The sequence below is a fragment of the Macrosteles quadrilineatus genome, unplaced genomic scaffold (genome assembly GCF_028750875.1).
Source record: "Macrosteles quadrilineatus isolate MER2022 unplaced genomic scaffold, UCM_ALF_1.0 Scaffold_3__2_contigs__length_128488019, whole genome shotgun sequence".
NCBI lineage: Eukaryota > Metazoa > Arthropoda > Insecta > Hemiptera > Cicadellidae > Macrosteles > Macrosteles quadrilineatus.
In genome coordinates, this window is record NW_026542596.1 from 21,901,408 (window position 1) to 21,919,993 (window position 18,586).

An 18,586-nucleotide genomic window follows, 5' to 3' on the forward strand; every position below is an offset into this window, starting at 1 on the left:
AGAAGGGTCCGAATGTTGGTATTGTTTGGAATTTTTTTAGTTCTATACAAGGTTTTATAAGTATTAACCGTTTTAACAGAAAATAACTAGAAGGCTTTTGACGTGTTAAAATGTGAATTGCAAAAGCAAATATTCCGTATTTATATAGATAAAACATATTTTGACACCGTTTTAATTTTATGTCTTACAGGAACAACTGTAAAATAGAAGGAACTCGACAATTACACGCAATACTGAGTTAAAATGATTAAAGAATATTTCATGAGCACATTCTATAAGAAATCTACCACAGGAAAGCACAAAAACTATTGGTGATACCAAAATCCGTTATAATTTAATTTCATTTGTTTCAGTCCAATATAGTTTTTGTTTTAATCCAATTGACTGTGACTCATGATACGGTGATATGTGTGAACAAATAAACTAGTCAGTGAAGCGAGCAACCACAGAGGAAGTAGATTTGTAGATTTGTTATACGAACGAAATAAGAGGTTTGGAGTCCCCACCGACCACAATATGTGATACCACACTACGGCATCGGGTTGTAAAATACTGTGACGTAAAGTAAGAAATGTTATAAAATGTTAATAAACTAAACTTATAATTAATTTATGGACAAACACTATATTTGTATCCAAGGATATTCCAATTTGTGCTTAAATGTGTACTGTAAATCTACTATCATCCATAGTTCCAGTAGGTTACTGCAATCTAAGATCCTAGTTACCAATGAACCTAGTGAGATGGTAAACGAACCTTACCATCTGTGCCATTGACTTTTACTACCCAACACTTCATTTTCCCAAAATAGCTGATAAAGTTTGATAAAACATAGGGTAACATTTGTGAAGTAAAAAATATGAAGGAAAGAGCGATAAATTTAAGAGCAAGTATATTAAACCGACGAACGTTTATACGTTTAAACCCATTTTAACCTAACCGTGAATCACTTACAAATTGCCCTCGCTTTCCAAACATTGTCCACTTTACAGCCATAAGTTGCTAGTCGCAGCCATAAATCATAAAACAGTAGCTACTAGCTAGCCGCGAACGCGCTCTCAGACGCTGGTTGGAATTTCTGTTTAATTTATGTGAAGCTATGATTTACACTTTGAGCCATTGGAGTGCAGCAATTATTGGACCCGCATTAGATCCCATCTTACCTCCGGGGAAACTATTGAGTAATGGGATGGTAGCTGCTCTGACAATACGACTGTGGACTTAAAACGAGGAATTGTTTTAGTTGCATATGATCCAGGCTGTATTACAAAGTTAATAAATAAAAGGGAAAAGTGAAACAAAAGTTAATTTCAATCGCAAGTCTTTAGAACTGTATAGTTCACACACGCTAAGGAGTGAAATTTCAGAATGGAAAAATATCACGGAGTATAAATATTTAACTGAAATATGTCAGTCATAATATCAAAAGAATTTGCAAAAACAAAATAACTCTGAACAAAGCATGTTATTCATGTACAAAAATAGATTTTTTTTGGTAAACTTTCAACCCGTGAAACTGTTTGTCATGACCAATGTAGAAGTGTTAATATAGATAAAGGTGGTAAAGAATGTAAAAAATAGCAATTCCTCAAACTAAGAAAAGATGATATCCTAAGACCTCGGAGAATCCATGACAGTTCAATTGACTGTTACAGTATCAAAACGTCTGTTTTATAAGCAAGAGAAATGTTTAAGTTCTCCCTCCACTTCAGTACTTCAGAAGAACACCGGACGCGTCCATTAAGTTGGAAAATCGCGCCGGCGACTTTCATCCACAAAATCATCTGAATTGGAAGATTACCAATTGGGATTGGAAATCTGGTTGTCGGACGTTTTACGCACTCAATTGCTTTCATTGCATAAACTCCGCCTAATAAATTTAGATTACTACAAATGGTTGAGCTGGGGGAGTCGGGAGGCCATTTTTATTCTAGCTTCGACAATTTACTCTTCACACGTCAATCTACATCAACATTACTCGCTAGCATACTAGGTTGACTGGCTATCAAACGCTCAGTGGCTCAAGTATAGAAAGAAAACGTTTTGTTTATTTAAACTTAGTAAAGTTTCAATTTGCTTATCTAAGAGATTAGAGTCTTGTCAATTTGTTTTCATTTTTAGGTGTTGTTTTTATATTAATTTCCTCTTGGCTCTTGGACAGTTTAACCCAAAGAGGTTTCTTAATAAGCTTAGGTTTCAGAGGTTACTTTCGAACTATAAACAATACAATTGAAATTCAGAAAAATAAGTTGAAATTGAGAATTCTGGAGGATATTCTGTACGTCAAAATGACAATGAATTAGCAAAGTATACAATTTTAAAGAAGATACACAAATTTATTTTTTGAGTGTGTTTTTACGCCATTTACGTTATACTACGAAAATGCGTTGAACACTGATGATTCCTTTACTACCTACCAAACTTCTTTTTTTATGCATAACATCAATAATTTATAAATGACAAATGGTGTTATCTGGGCCCTTGATCCATTCCTTTTAGGAGCGAACCAGCAACTTTCAGATTGGAAGGCAAGCACTATAACCATAGAGGTTCGAATAGAGAGTTTCTAAGGCATTTTGATTTAATAAACAGTTGGTAATTTATATTAAATAATGTCTAAACTGATGAGATGGAGCTATCAGTTATCCTTCAAATATCTCCTTTGAGTGAAACTATGTGTATTAGCGCGTGCCAATCAACAAGTGTAGTGTCCTATGTGTGTGTGTGGCACGCAGTTGACCGATTGCCAACGCAACTTCGATGGCTTTCGAACGAATCGGCGAATATCTATGGGTAATGTCAGGTAAGGTTGTCGGCCTAGGCTAAACTCGGCGGTACAGAAGCAGGACATTGTCTGCACGCCGAGCATTCTGGGCAAGTCCTGCATATTGCATTTACACCTTACACCTTGCAGCTTGCATATTGCACTTGCACATTGCAGCTTGCAGGGGAAACTATTGGTAGTTTGGTGCAAGCCTATGTAAGTTTGTGTGATGATGATTTTACGGTAAGGGATGATGAGTCCATTGTGTATTATGTAATTGCGGTGTATATGCCAGATCTATGAGGAGCTAATTAATCAAGGCAAATTCTTTTAGCGCTTTTTACTCAAAAGTAACAAAACTATTTCTTTCGGATTCCTGTTATAATCTATTGGACCTATAGTCACTTTGAAGAACTGGTATTTCCAACGCTTGTGAAACTACAATATACAATGGCTTTATCGTACGTGTTTTACACACAATCACATTTCACATATCATAGGCCTATTGATAATAAACATAATTGAAAATAACTAAACACTATCTTACGATCATATTACATCTTATTATTAGATACATCCTACGATGGGTCTTGAAATCTTTTGGGAACATTGCTCTACACAGAACCGAAAAGGAAACACACAAATTCAATTTGAGCAGTCGAAACGCCTCTCGATCTGATATACATATAATTGGCGAGAATATTAATTGTCGGACGTGCAAATAAAAAGGCGAGACAATAAGCTGTTGAAACGGCTCGTCGCAACGGCGGGAACGGATATGTTTTTATGCGCCGTAATCTAAATTTTTAAACTGGAAGGCAATAATTACGGAGGCCGTGGGCTGTTGGGATTTACGAGCAGATATTTTAATGTGAAAATGTCCCGATGGTAATAAGAAGGTAATAAGTCATGAGCGGCATTGTGAGATCTGGGGTTGGCAAGATCGTGGAGTGTCATTTGCAAATCAAATTGGCGCAGTTTTGCCGGAATCACACCCAGCTGGGATGTGGTTTTGGCGGGAATTCTGGGAATCTGGGACTTGTCTGATTATGGAAGAACACATTGGGAATTCTTTGTTTCAAATTAATTAGTTTTGGATAACTCTGTCATTTGCTTTGCTTGCATTTGATTATTCATAGGTGATAAATGGTAAAATATTCATACTATAACCTATAATAAAATACAAGACCTTTTTCCTATATCATACTATATCACACGGAGTAAGGGTCAGGAAAGGAACGGCGAATCCATTATCCCAGCACGATATTTTGGGTGAAATTGTATAAGATAAAACCCAACATTAATCCGGCCGACACAGATTGCTCGGAATCCATAAGGGAAAATGGGGTGTAAAAAGACATCAAACACGGTCAATCATCTTCCTCGAGTGCAGTGATTACAAAAATTACGTAGTCCAGCACACGATCGGATGTCTGCCCATAAAATCAAACTCGCTGGAAGCCAGATTCGTATCGGGCGTCGAAAACTCTAATATAGTTTTAATGAGTACGAGTCCACTCGGAATCGACAATTAGGGACGAATTATAATAATGGCGGACGCGATAGCGGTATTAAAGGTTAGGTTTCCCCGGTCGCGGAAACAGGTGCGACAACTGAGCTAAAACACAGCCTACGTAATCACTGGCATTACCAAAACATCCACACTATTTTTTACCGGAGTTCTTACACTTTGGGCTATTATTCGTTCCATATCTCGATCGTTATTAGGCACTTTTGAGCACTGTAATTTGAGCCCATAATCCCGAGGATGTACTTTTTCTGAAAACTTTATTGTATTACTACCTGCACGCGATTTCGGATTCTGTCGGCTGTTCATGTTCGTGCACACAATCTGTACATTAGCTTGTGTAACGACTCCCCCACTTAATTGGTAACGATTAATCGAAATGGTATTACTTTTAAACACCCTTCTTGTTCGCGGTTAGGTAGATTGAATTTTGTCTCGTGGATTTTTTCCTCGGTTCTGGGCATTATTGATTACACGGTGGTCCGCATTTCCTCACGTTTCCAAGTTTTTGAAACGAGTGTAATGGGTCGATAATTATTCTGATCGGGTTCTGCAACATTTTCAGCTCTGGCCTGTAATTTGGGTTTCCAAGAAAATATAAGAGACCGGCTAATAGCGATGGCGATTTCGATTTATTTATCCCGGTTTCATTCTACACAAATGTGGGTTTATTCTACACGATTTTATATAAATCACCCAAGCAACATGAACTTTATACTCAACCATTTTTGTTTCGTAAATTCTGTGCTATTTTTCGCTTTAATGTACTCTCATAATAACTAATGTCACTCTTTGGCCCCTAAAGTATCAACTTCAATACGTTGTTTTAAAAAAAAACCTTGAATAATTAGGCTATTAATCGTTAGTTAAATTTAGACAGACTACACCACTGCAATAATTATTATAATTTAAATGGTTAATTACTCGCAATATATTAAGCAAAGCTAAATCAATGTTACCGTACTAAAAAGAGACATTCTCGATTTCATCAAGAGAACCTAAACTTTTATGGAGTTTCAAAATAAGACGATTAACCTCCAAACATTGGAAAGTTGGCCGACGTGTTAAACACAATAAAGTTGGCAGCCACTAAAACACGATCGCCTCCAACCAAACTGTAACCGCGGAAGATAACTTTGTTAAAATTCTTGTGAGACAATAACATTTAATTGTTATTGCCTCGCTGGTTTATTGCTCGGGTTTGGAACCTACTTCCCCGGGTTCAGGGCTCTAGTCGTAAGTCTACTTTTCTAACGCTTTAAATCCTCATTGGTACAAGGCATATGAAAATACAACCTACAAACCGTACGTAGAGAGAGGGTTCAGGAGTAAATTGGTTAGGACATCTTCTATTCAGGGAAAAATTGAAAACGATTCTGTTACAGTTTACATCGAGCAAACATTTAGATCAACTGTAGTTATCATTTTTACAGACTGTAGAATATCCTAAAAGATGCAAACATTACAAAGTAGAAAGTTGTGAATAACGCATCGTAGTCACGGTTCGCTCTTTTGTATAATCACATGTTAAATGAGCCGGGTGATTATGCCTAATGACATCTTTACCTGTACTTAATTTGAAGAAAATTGCCAAAGAACGTTAAGTTGAGCGATTAGTGAAATTATACCATCAGGTGACTGATTGACAACATTTGTCTATAGGGTCACATACGACTACGTATTGTAAACGAGCGCTGTCGTTTATGGCCTTTCTTTGATAATCGCCTTTGTTGAATCGTCATGATGCACATTCACGAATGTTATCATTTTAATTTCAGGTTATCAAACACATATGTGTATGGAAATGTGTAATTGTGGAGTTCATTATAGTGAGGCTTCGTGCTTATGGCTGATTATTATTGGATTACGGAAGTACTCTATGCATGAACTCGTTGTGAAGGGAGGGGTGAAACCGAGATGGGGTTGTGTTGAAATTATTACAGTTAATTCAGGTACTATGTTGCAGATTTGTAAAAACATCAGAACTTTTCAATTCTGTCGAGAATACTGTGAATATTTTTTAGATCACCTATATAAACTACCTTATACCTCGCATAACTATTCAGGGTTTATTGCTTGAGCTGTGGGAAAGAGGAACGATTTGGAAAGATTTTAAACGTATAAAAACCCTTGAAAATTGCATCTTTGATAACAGCTTTAGAGTATTGTGGTTAAAATTTGCTTATAATTATTTAATTTCATTATTAAATTCATATTAGAGATTTTTTCCTAGTAGGCAACACATTATATTATATAAAAATAAGCTAAAGATAAAACGTTGTTTAAAAAAAGTTTTTTATTCTACGGAAATTCCAAAATACGACTCCAAAATTATCATAAACAATGTATATAACAATTTGGGGCACTCGTGATTTTTAATGAATTTAAAAACTAAGAAACTGTTATTAATTCAGTTTCGAAAATAATAAAAAGTTATCTGAATGGCCATAGATGTTACATTTTAATTAGGCCTTATATAACCATATTATAATAAATAGGCTAATATATGAAAATTGAAAACATAAACATTTAATGTTTTGGAATCTTTCCAGATACTATAACATTCTTTCCATGAAAATCGATCTTGTTTGTTTAAGTGGCAATGTAGCCCGGTACTAACTTTATAGAAGCTAGTGCGTTATTTCTGTACAGCCGGGGCTTTACTGGGTTAATATGTAAATCTGTAATGGCAAATTGCTCCTTAGACAAGAATTACAGGAATTTTGTGCCAATACTCAGCAATAAAGAGACATAGGAATGCGATAGCCGTGGTGTGGGAGAAGCGCGTTATAGCGGTATAATACATGATCTCCACCCCCGCCCAGCGCATTTGGCTACCTGTCGAACGGTTTCATTGCAACAGGTATTTTAAGAATCGCTTTCCAACGGATTAATTTTCGAATTTAGAACTAGGTTTGGGCTCAAAGTAGGACAGGAGCTCAGTTCTTGACTATGAACGTCATTTCTGTATACTTCGCTTCGTTAGAAAAATTATGGTATTTTCCGAAATCGTTCATATTAAAATGTGTTTAAGGGGAGTCGCTACTGAAACTAGTGATTAAAAAAAAAATCCTTATAAAATTATCATATACTTTTTTAAGTTCATTTAGTCTTAAAAAAGATTTACTGCTGTTAAAGTAAGAAACATTTTTTTTACATACTTTTTGGAGTTTTTAAAGTTTTTGGCGGGGAAAAATGGGGGTTATTTAATCTCTTATAACTATTTAACTACTCAACCAATTTTATTGTTTGATATCTCATTTTTAAAGAGCAAAGAAAGCACAAACTTTCTGTGCATACTCATGTTATTTTCTCAATAAGTTTATAAGTTATGGCTTCAAAAATAAGTTTTAGAAAAATGTATAGGTAATAAGTTTTTATAATTTTTTCATGTACTTTTATTTACCCAATTACAATATCCATGCACAGAAAGTTGAGTTATAGCATAAACAATGTGTGGTAAAAATTTAATTCATATAGCTGTAATAGTTAAAAAGTTATAAGAACTTATATATATATATATATATATATATATATAAATTAAAGTCGCGGGTAACAGCGGTTGAAGTTTATACTAGGCCTAGTTGATGCCCCAAAAGAGGTGTGCACGCTTCACTTCAAATATTTTTTCACAGTGATAAAAATATATATTATACTATGTTATGTTTTTCTGAAACCTAACAATCCATAGAACAAGATAAAAAAATAATAAAAAATCATGTTTTTTTACAAAATTGGTAATTTTTTAGTAGCGACTCCCCTTAACGACCAAATTGTTTTGTAAAATATATTAGAATCAAAATTTGGGTGAAATCTTCCATACAATAAGGGTAGAATTTGTTTAGATAATTTTTCAAAATATTCGCACGATAAAATTACAATTAGTCTATTATTTAATATTATTGGTTTTGTAAAACAGTTTTCTATATCTTTAAAAATAGTTTATAGTTATTCTTCTGTGAAAATGAAAATTTTTCATAATTAATCACTTTGATTGAAATTATAATTATTTTGATTAGAATCGAGCCTTGTTTATCAGTGACTGTTGTATAAAATACTATCTTTGCTGAAAATGTCCAAACATATCTCAATGACAATCACCAAGAAAGTTTTACTAATAAGAAATTAAAATTCCCTGTCTTGTAGAAATAGACATAGAAATAAAAAGAACTTGTTAAAATGTTCATTTACTGTAGGACAATTCATGACTTTAAATCTCGTATTTGCAGTATATTTGCAGTGGTGTTTAAATGTGTTAGTGTGTATACAGCATGTGTATGTGTCTGATACACACGTTAGTTCTAAGAAGGAGAACTGAGTGGCGGGTGTTTATACAAATGAGACACAGTGAGATCATTGTTGGCATTGACAGCACGCGCTGCCTTCTTTGAGGAAACTAGAGGCCCACCCAAACTCATATCAATATCGGATTTAACATTATCTTTCTGGGTAAAATATTACCCAATAAAAACTATAGTTTCTCTATTTAATATTTTACTGGAAAATCTTATAGTAACTTTTCAAAACTACTATAGGAATATACAAATTATCATGTGAAAAATACTTGTAAATTGTAATCACACTACTTATGACCATTACAAAAAATATATATGGAAAACGTGATCGTAAAAACAATATAGAACAACAACAATGGAGTGAACAGCTGATTTGCGACATCTGTTTTAATAAACTGCGGCAAACCGAGGGAATCGCGTTCGGCGCTTCAAAGTGGCCAGTATAATTGTGATCATTAATGGACCATAAGTCGCCAGTCATGCGCGGTGAGTAACAAACTATAACTGAGACTTCTCTTGGGAATTGGCAGGAAATAAACATAAGCTGTGGAACTGATCATGAAAATATTAATACTTTTGATTATGTTTGCAACTGAAGGATTTTGTATAATGTTGAAGATTAAACCTGATTGAACTTAGACATTTACACAGCCTCAGTAGACATTTACTTACTATGTAGGTTAGCTACAATATGGGTATTTCACACGTTGTATTGCAGATTGCAAACTAAATGCAGACTTTTGATGACTTTACATGAACATTGGCCTTGTATAGATTTCAAGAAATCATTAGACATGTGTTTAACCCCCACCTCTCATAATGTACCAACCAACATCCAACATAATGTAAGGTACATTCTGAATCATACCATTAACTTTAAACAATTACTAACAAATTTTATATATTATAGATTAATTTCATTCAAGTTAATGATGAAACATGTCACAACTTAACTAACTCGTCTATAAAATAGACTACCTATTCTACAATTCACGTTTACTACAGATGTAACAGACCACACTATTAGACCGTTAGAGGTCCGTTACAACAACAATAAACATGAACTAGTTTTGGTAAAATGGCCCGAAAAATTACTAGAACTATTAAGAGAAACTAGTTGATGGTAAATACGGAGACTGGTTTAGCAGTTGTCCGACGAGCAGAAGGGTGCACTAGCTTATAGTACAGGGAAAATTTCAAGCTACAGTTGGCTTTTAAACATTTTCAATGAGTAACAATAAAGAAATTGTAATTAATGAATAATTAAAATCCACCTTTTTATAGTAAAAATATATCTTAAAGTAAAAATTCAAATCTATTTAAACATTTAGTTTAATAACTTGTAGAAATTATTGTGAGTTTACAAAGGAATTTAGTCACAATACCATTTAATGGTCATATCAGTTGAATTTGCCATACATGTTTCAGAAGGACTTTTAGCGTGGCAATTCCAAGTATAAAAACCACATATTTTTATGTTGCAAGTCATAAAGTACCCCACAGTTTTAACTTTGTACCGTTCTAGTCCCTGTTTTTGTTATATCAATTTCCATGTTATAATATTTTCTTTTCCTTCGTGAGCAGTATTTTAAATTTTTTGTCTAAACATTACAAACCCTGGCCTTGGTGCAAATTATCACCATACTGTATATGCAAGAGAAAACGAAATACATGATTCAGCCGTAAACAGTCCATAGCCTCATTGTGTCACATTGTTTTCACATCTCAACCTTTATCAGTTCATATTTGTGATAACAGATCACATGATTTACGTTGACCGCGCCCGCAGAAATATGAACAATATGAGAATTGAGAAACACGCCAGCTGTTGGACTAATGGATTATTGTTGCACCAATCTTTCGGTTAGCATAGTCGCTTTATTGTTTCTCGAAAGCGATTGAATAAATAAGAAAGTTCAATCGGATAGTCGTAAAATCTAGATTTGTTTGAAAGTTAGTCATAAACCCACTCAATATGCATGAGTAGTTGTTAAATCGTGTATGAGTTTGCGGTAGTTGTTGAAAAGGAGTTTCGCTAAATTAAATGCGTTGCACTTTATGAGTCTTGATGAATTAGTTTTGTTCATGTATTATCAAGCGGATCATTTTATGCTTCGCGCACCTGGTTGTCACAATTTCATAGAAAATGTAATTTAATATTGTATTCACACAACACTCACAACACCAGCTACCATCAAACCTAACCTAACCTACAAACCTATAAGAACATAGATGGTGAGGTTTGGGAATGTGTTTTTTAGGGAGGGTCTACATAATGGAAAAACATAGCGTCTTGGTGTAACTTGTATTTGAAAGCAACCACAGAGCAGCTGTTTAAGCAAAGAAGCTGTTCAATTAGGTTAGATCCAGATTGAATGCAGATAATCAAAGTAAACACGTTGGGCAGCTGTACACTGTATCAACATATGGTCTAGGCGATGTTTTCAGGTCAGAGTGTAACCAGGCAGTAATTGAAGGCGGGAAACTGCCTCTTGAAATGCAATAAACTATAACAATCTTCTTTGACTAAATTTAGAAGGCAGCTGCCGCCGCCCCGCGCCTTATCACTTCAATTTCCGCCAGCGTCAACAATTGGCCTCAAGAGCATAACGACGGCCCAATTGATAACTACCAATTGGTCACTGACTGTGGGGTGCTCCGAGGTGCTTGCTTGGACCACTCCTATTCCCAGGATTATCGCACAGGAGTGAGACAGAGGCCTCTTTTGATTCAACGCTAATGGTGGAATAGGTCGTAAGTATAACTAAACTAACGATATCCACGTATGTAAATCGAAAATACATTGAAATACTGCGAAACAGAGCATCCCTCCCAAGTTCAATCATAATTTACTGTATTCAAATGTATTTGGAACATCCAACTGGGTGTTAAAATACCTTTTGTCTAAAATATACGCTTGATTCCATTTGTGTTGGTTTTAGTAAATAATTGAAAACAAGTTGTGACTGGGACTGACCAGTGAGGGAGGCTGGCGACTCGTTGTTGGATGTTGAAGGAGTTGAAGTCCCACTGGCGGGAGTTTTGGGTCCTTGGCGGTCCTGCATCGCCGCCAGAGCAAGGATCGTAGCCATGTTCTGCGGCAAGCTCAGCTGTGACAAAAGAGAAGAATATTAGCGAGTAGACAGGTAATGGTAAAGAGCTTATGAATGTATGAACAGCAAATAATAAAATAATATTAACAATGGGACAATAACTATGGGTTGCTATAAAGTTGTCGTTGACATCGTTATTATTTTTATTTGGTTTTGATGTACGGTATTTTGGAGTTTAAAGCATGGCAGTAGGCATTAGGTTGCATTATGGGAGACACGGGACAAATACTCCATCCTTTTTTGTCATAGTCGTACTTATTTAATTTTAAGTGTAAAACATCAGTGTTATTTTTGTATTACATCTTGTCAGTAACTGTTTAACCACAAGTTTTCTTTCTGTCTCACACATTTTTGTTGTTAAAACCACTCTGAATTAATTTTATGACAACTTTATCTAATGGGGTTTTCTCAAAGTCGAATTTGTAACTTGAATATTTTATAGAGTTACCTCACTCTACCACATTTTATAGTCATCAACCCATTATTCAACTTTTTTCATTTTAAAAGGAATACAGTAAAGTTACAAAATAAATATACAATAGCTAAAAATACTATAACGTTAACAATAAGTACTTTTGTCGTGTAAAATATCTCAGACTATGTTCCAGGTTTCAATTGAACCGTATCGAAGGCCGATCAATAATTCGCAAACGACCGCTACTTATTTTAGCGACTTGGCACCGACGCGGAAGACCGCTTCTTTGGCATCGCCGATAATGACTCAGATACCGCGGGTGTCGAGGCGATCGCGGGCAAAATCGGATCGTTACAACACGGATGGCACCCGTTTGTCAACAAAATCACCGATCCTGGCGACCGATCAACAGAGGAAACATCTCGGCTATTTGGCAGTTGATGAAAAACTAGTTTCTTCATTGACAGAATCGCTGTATCGTCCAAGCCGGTGTCAGTCTTTTGGAGTGACGGGAAACGCGACTTTGGATTATAGAAGTTGATGCGAAACAGATGTTTGGTGTTAAAATACTGTGTTTAGGTTATGTTTGATCTGAGGTCATTGGTTTAAAGGTAACTGAAACGGTATATGCGTGTATAAATTACCAATCACATTTATGGAACAAGTAACACCGGTATTTCTTTCAAATACATGTGTAAGACCGCAGACGATACCAAAGATTCTTTTCATCAGTTCACATGTTGATTTTTATTATTTGTCGTACATATAATGATGTTACATTCTATAAACACTAACCAGTAAATTACTAACTTCAGTAAACGAGTTCATTTAAAATGTGCGCACTGTAACTCAAACCTTAAAAAAACGGCGGCGCCGTTTGAAACAAAAATAAAAATGATTGGAGCACGCATCATAACCCAGACTTTGAGCTTGGTGACAGAAACACGCGGACAAACATCGAAATACAAAGAAACAATGGAAAGAAAAACAAAAGTGGGCAAACAATGCGGGGTTCGGAACTAGAGCGGCTAGCGGCGATTAATATGCTAGCGCGGCCCGGCTAACACCTTACACCTTTTTCTGCCAGTTCGGGGCTCCACGCCCATTTTTCGAGCTATTCCAGCTTTCATCGCCATTTGCACACAATGCCATTATATGCGCCATCTTGAGCGGTTTTCGCATGTGTAATATCAGTTTTCTGCGGCCACACTTTCTCCACTATTGTCTTACCGCGGCCAAAGAGTACTGTAACACTGACATGATGTAACATTTTGTTAGTACCTTGTTACAAAATATATAGAAACTAAGCTGCGTAAACAAGAGCTTGCTTCGTAGACATACAACATTTGGTGAATAGAAAATTAACACAGATGTCGTTGATGATTGTGCTTCAAACTATTAATCTAACAAACTAGGATCTTAGCCATGAAGAATCTCTAAAATTCTATAATTATCTTTTCCTTAAACCATCTTCTTTCTAGTCGGCTGTCTAATATAAATAACATGTACAATGTACCCTGCTATTCAAATGAGCAGTTGGTCTAACAGGCCATATCGGAGTGTTTTGTTTCACCCAGAAGAAACGTAAACCATTTAACCCTTTTACAATGCCCAGTCAAAAAAATAGATCCATCATCCTCATCCTAGAGGTTCTCACACAATCCTTACCCTTGACCCATAGGATCTACGCTCGATACAGAACCAGATGCGAGCGACAAAAAATCTTCCTCAGATATCGGGCAAGGGACATCTGGTTAGTGGATAGGGTTATAATTACCGCAGCAATGAGAGTCCAGACAGAAGGCAGTGGCAGTATCCCCGTTTGATAAATGTAGTCCATCCAGGTGGCAGTGGTGCTGGTTTGCCTACGACTATACCGGACCGTTTCTCATACGTCGTCCCCTTGTTTATGTTGAACTGGTTCCGATTTTTATTTAGTTTATCGAAATATTTCATGCATTCGATTTATGCCGAACAGGTGGTGGAAATCGGGGGCGAAACGAGGGTATTGGTATAGTTAAAATGTGGTCTACAACGGCTGTAATGTATTGTTTAGCATAGTCACAATTTTGACTTTAATTTCAATGACAAACTTTTTCTCCATTTATGATCACGATGAAGATATTTGCAAAACAGCGACGTCGATTAGATCATACGAGTATGGCAGAGTGAAGCTAAAACATCTTGATCGTAAAAGGAAGTTTGTAAACAACAAAACCTCAACTGTATACAAGTGAAGCCTATAAAAACCCACTGAGGCATTCTGTGGTCTGCTCACTCCGACAACCACAGAAAACCTGCAGCTTTTTTGTTAACGACCACCTCTTGTGGTACTGTGGGAAAATGTGTTTATTGGGGGTTTGGGATTAACCATGAGAAATCAATACAATGGAATAATATCTCATCTTATGGTAGTTACTATGTTGTGGGGATCAAAAGGGTGCCTCAAGTCAAGTATAATGATCATTTTAATCTTTTTCCACATCAGGAAGTTTTGACATGCGTTTTTAAAAGAAATTGTGTTCCATTTACAGTATTTCCTAATACTATATCACTATTCAATGAAATATAATTCTCGACCCAACGAAAAAGGGAGGATTGACGGATAACAATAACCCAATACTAGACTACTTCTGGGACCAACATAAAGTTGAGGACTATTTGGTCACCTCCGAACAGTAATACACTTTACTGCACGCAGTAACTGTTGAGGCGCTGAAATCGCCGCATTTACGTTTGTTAGTGAGAGACGCGCAGTTTCGTTGATTTACCGCAAATAAATTCTGAGGTTGGGAAAACGCGAATGTCTAACGCATCCCACTCCTTGTCACTTCAGACAAAACTCGTCTGCCAAGTGTCCATTGTATGACTTGACACTGGGTGTAAACCTTCGGGTATTTCGGTTATTGCTAAAAACTCTTCGGATACAGTATTTTCAAACTATTTTACGTGGTCACGCAATTTTATGGTTCATGAAAATAGTGCGTTTAGGGAAAATAGTTAGGGTTTCAATAGTAGAAGCATATAATGGAGTTTTTTTATTCTATGCCAGAAGCTACGTGTGGTTTAAAATTTTGAATGGATTAATTCTAGGCGTCACATAGTCTGTGAAATAGGAATCATTTATGTCGGGCCAATCGTTTAAACATGTGTTCCAAACGTGAACTCCGCTGCAGACAAGAAACTCTCAATACGATAAATGCTTGTCACTTTGACACGCTAAGAATTATATGATAAATCAAATTCAGTTTGTACATTTCATTAATTGTCAAACTACTAAAGCCATACAATTTCTTAACATTGGATTTAACTAAGTTTTGTGTATCAAAGAAATAATGACTTGAGGTCAATGATGTATGGTACTGTAGCTTAGACTCTAGACAGCCCATTCTTGAAGTTGGCGCCAGTTTATTGTTCAATTGAGCCACAGACAGAGTGCGCTGATGTAAATTATCTTTCAAATCTCATCTTCAGCATCAGAATCTTTCAAATGGTTCATCAATTCAATTTTTAAATAAAAGGTTTGCTACAGCTGATTTATTTAGACAGGCTGTCTACTCCGTTACATACAAGATACAAGTTAATGTTTGTATCTTAATTTTTGGTGTAGTTTATAAAATCTAATTACCCTAGAGTTGTTGTTGGATGCCAGACCGGCAAACTTGGCTGCCATGGTCTCGACAGCGCTCGCCGTAGGTTTGGGGCCCGCAGTACCCTGGGGTCGGGGCCCTGGGCTAGACGCGGCCTTGTGGGGCGACAATGGTGTGCGAGGAGGTGTAGGGGGCTGTGATCCGGGGCTGGTAGGGCCCGCGGGGCCCCCCATCCTGAGGCCCATTGCCCTTGCTGATAGCGACTCCAGTATCTTCCCTGCAACAAAAAAATAAAAATTTATATATATGCTGATGTTGTATATCAAAAAATTTTCAAAATCACCCAGTTAAATTATCTTTGACTTAAAAACTCAATGTTAGTTGCTAAAATGTTTTCAATAAAATTGCCAAAACAAAAAAACATACTTCCAGTGTGCAAATGAGAAATAAGGAACATAACAAACCACGTATTTCAAAAACGGTCCTCAACTTTTTGTTGCAATATTTATGCATTTTTCCAACGAGGCTTGACATAATATTACATTTATTTCCATAATAACTTTTTCTTAACTACTTCAATCGGTCGAAAAATTATGACTCAAAATTTCTTTAATCAGCTGACAACATTAGCAGTAGTTACGGTGGAATGACTGGTAAAAAACGTTACCAATGACGAAGTGGAACGTGGGTGTGAATGTCCATTGACTGACAACACCTGGCGGGATGATAAAACAGCTGTTTGTGTAAAAATAATCCTTCAACTGACGTCAGTTCCGAAGTGAAATGCATAAAAATAGAACCAAGAACCATAAACCTATACGTATTATAGGAGAATGCCAGTTTATACGTTGTAATTCTTACAAACGCTGTAATTTTGCAAAATTTCAAAGTATACATGAGTAATCTAACACACCCTAGAGAATCAATTTCATTTTAAAAGTATTCAACAATTAAACTTTGCGTATACCTTGGGTATAACTTTGCGTAAATACTACTCAAATAAGAAGTATATTTACTCCAAACAATGTAATTTGAATATTTAATTGTTGAATGGTTTGTGTTGTTTAACAAATTTAAAAAAGTTTAATAGTCCGTTACGGTATTTGTATGAGGGGAATTTATTTTTAAGGTCAAGTCTGTTTACTAGTTTTTATATGTCTTATATTGTTCATAGTATAACAGCTTACGTTCAATATTCCAATAAAATTTAAATGATTTTAATATTTAAAGAAATGTTTAATATTTTCTAATACAATGGATACATACGGCAAGAAAGCAATACTAACAGATGGAATATGTCAGAAAAATGAAAATAACAATCATAATAGTGTTTCATAAATATTGTAAGTTTAATGTTTAATTGTGTATATTGAATTTCGCACTGTATTAACAAGTATACAATCAATGCGAAAGCAACCGAAACTAATAAGTTCAAGCACAAACCACTTTAAGCGAAGAATGCTTTTAAGACCGAGTAAATCCTCCTGACATTGTCTTTAACTGTGTAGCCATTCGCCGGATTCTCGTCTAGGCCTCATATTCAGTTTTGTATTATCAGCTCGTGGATTGCGGCCAAAACGTCGGATAACAAATACATGCCAGCCGTGCCAAGAGCAGAGCCTTATTGTGGTCTGTGTTTCCTAAAATACGAGAAGAACCGTATCAATGGCGGGCAGAACTAACTGGACAGATGATTATACGCGGTAGAGAACAGAGGACAGACAAACTGACTAACGTCTTCATCAGGTGACGCGTTGCGCTTGACAGTCAGTGACGAACACGGACAACATATCAAATACTGAACACATCATTCAGAGATCAGGGATGATTCATTAAAATATATTAGTAGCCGGTGATTTAGAAAAAACGTCATTGGCATAAACACATACAACAAGTTATCACAGACTGTGATGTTATGTGTGATGATTCGGAAAAAAATTTCAAAGTCGGTATCGGTAACAATTTTAAGAACCTGTGGTACCGGGAATCGTACTCAGGTACCGACACTCAATGAAAATATAAACATTCTATTGATTGGCCCAAATTTGTAGGGATGGGCATTGCAGAATTTTGTTAAGTCACTAAGGCAATATTTGTTCATAGTTGATTGTGAAACCACAAGAACTCTTAAGGGAATGTTTAAGATTTTTATTTATAACTAATTGGGTGTTTTTACTGGTTTTCTAGAAGCATACCTGGGAATATATAGAATTTTGTAAATCTACACTGTTTGTGTGTTCACACGCATGTCGTAAGTGATAGATCTACTCCATATCCCCCAGCAGGGCTACCACAGCACCCAGGTATCGTATCAGTTTTTGTAACCGAGTCCAGTGGTCCGGAAGCCTCGATCGCGGTGTTGTCACGATGTTATCTCACTCTCTCGCCTGTCCGACCCCGTCAACCGTCACCCCGTCACAACCCGCCAACGTCAAACTGCGTCAGCTGCTGAGATTCAACCCGTTCTATTGTACAATTGCGAAAAGAGCGTTGCGAATCGGCACCCGGAAATCGCAGGAGTGCTGTGCGTCGTTGTTTGTGAAGGGCTTAAATAGACTGGAGTTAGTTCATTTGGTGAATTAGAGTATGATTTCTTTTTTTTAAGAGGTTGGCGGCCTCTTTTAACCTTGCATTTGCCCGTCCACATAGACTAAGCGCCCGTGCGTTGATCGTTTACAGCAAAGCAAGGAGTGAGCCGGTACAGTACAAAACCAACCCTATTTTCACCAACCCTGAGTAATATGTTTTGAGAGTATTTAGATATTGGATAGCTTACAACTATAACTATTAATACATATATATGTAGATGTGAGGTCTTCGGACGAATCTACAGTTTTTGCCTAATTTATATAAATCCATAAATCTAACAAGGCAACAAAAC

The 18,586-nt window shown here is 36.1% G+C and overlaps 1 protein-coding gene across 2 annotated transcripts in view; it reads right to left on the reverse strand.

Annotated features, from left to right (window-relative positions):
* Positions 1 to 18,586, reverse strand: part of LOC128988756 (zinc finger protein castor homolog 1-like) — a 129,836-nt gene that overhangs the window by 27,827 nt on the left and 83,423 nt on the right. For both annotated transcript variants that reach the window (XM_054410363.1, XM_054410362.1), the window contains exons 3-4: positions 15,744 to 15,982; positions 11,565 to 11,697 (exon numbers count right to left, since the gene is read on the reverse strand). In XM_054410363.1, the coding sequence (XP_054266338.1) occupies positions 11,565 to 11,697; positions 15,744 to 15,982 (372 nt within the window). The remainder of the gene's footprint in view (positions 1 to 11,564; positions 11,698 to 15,743; positions 15,983 to 18,586) is intronic.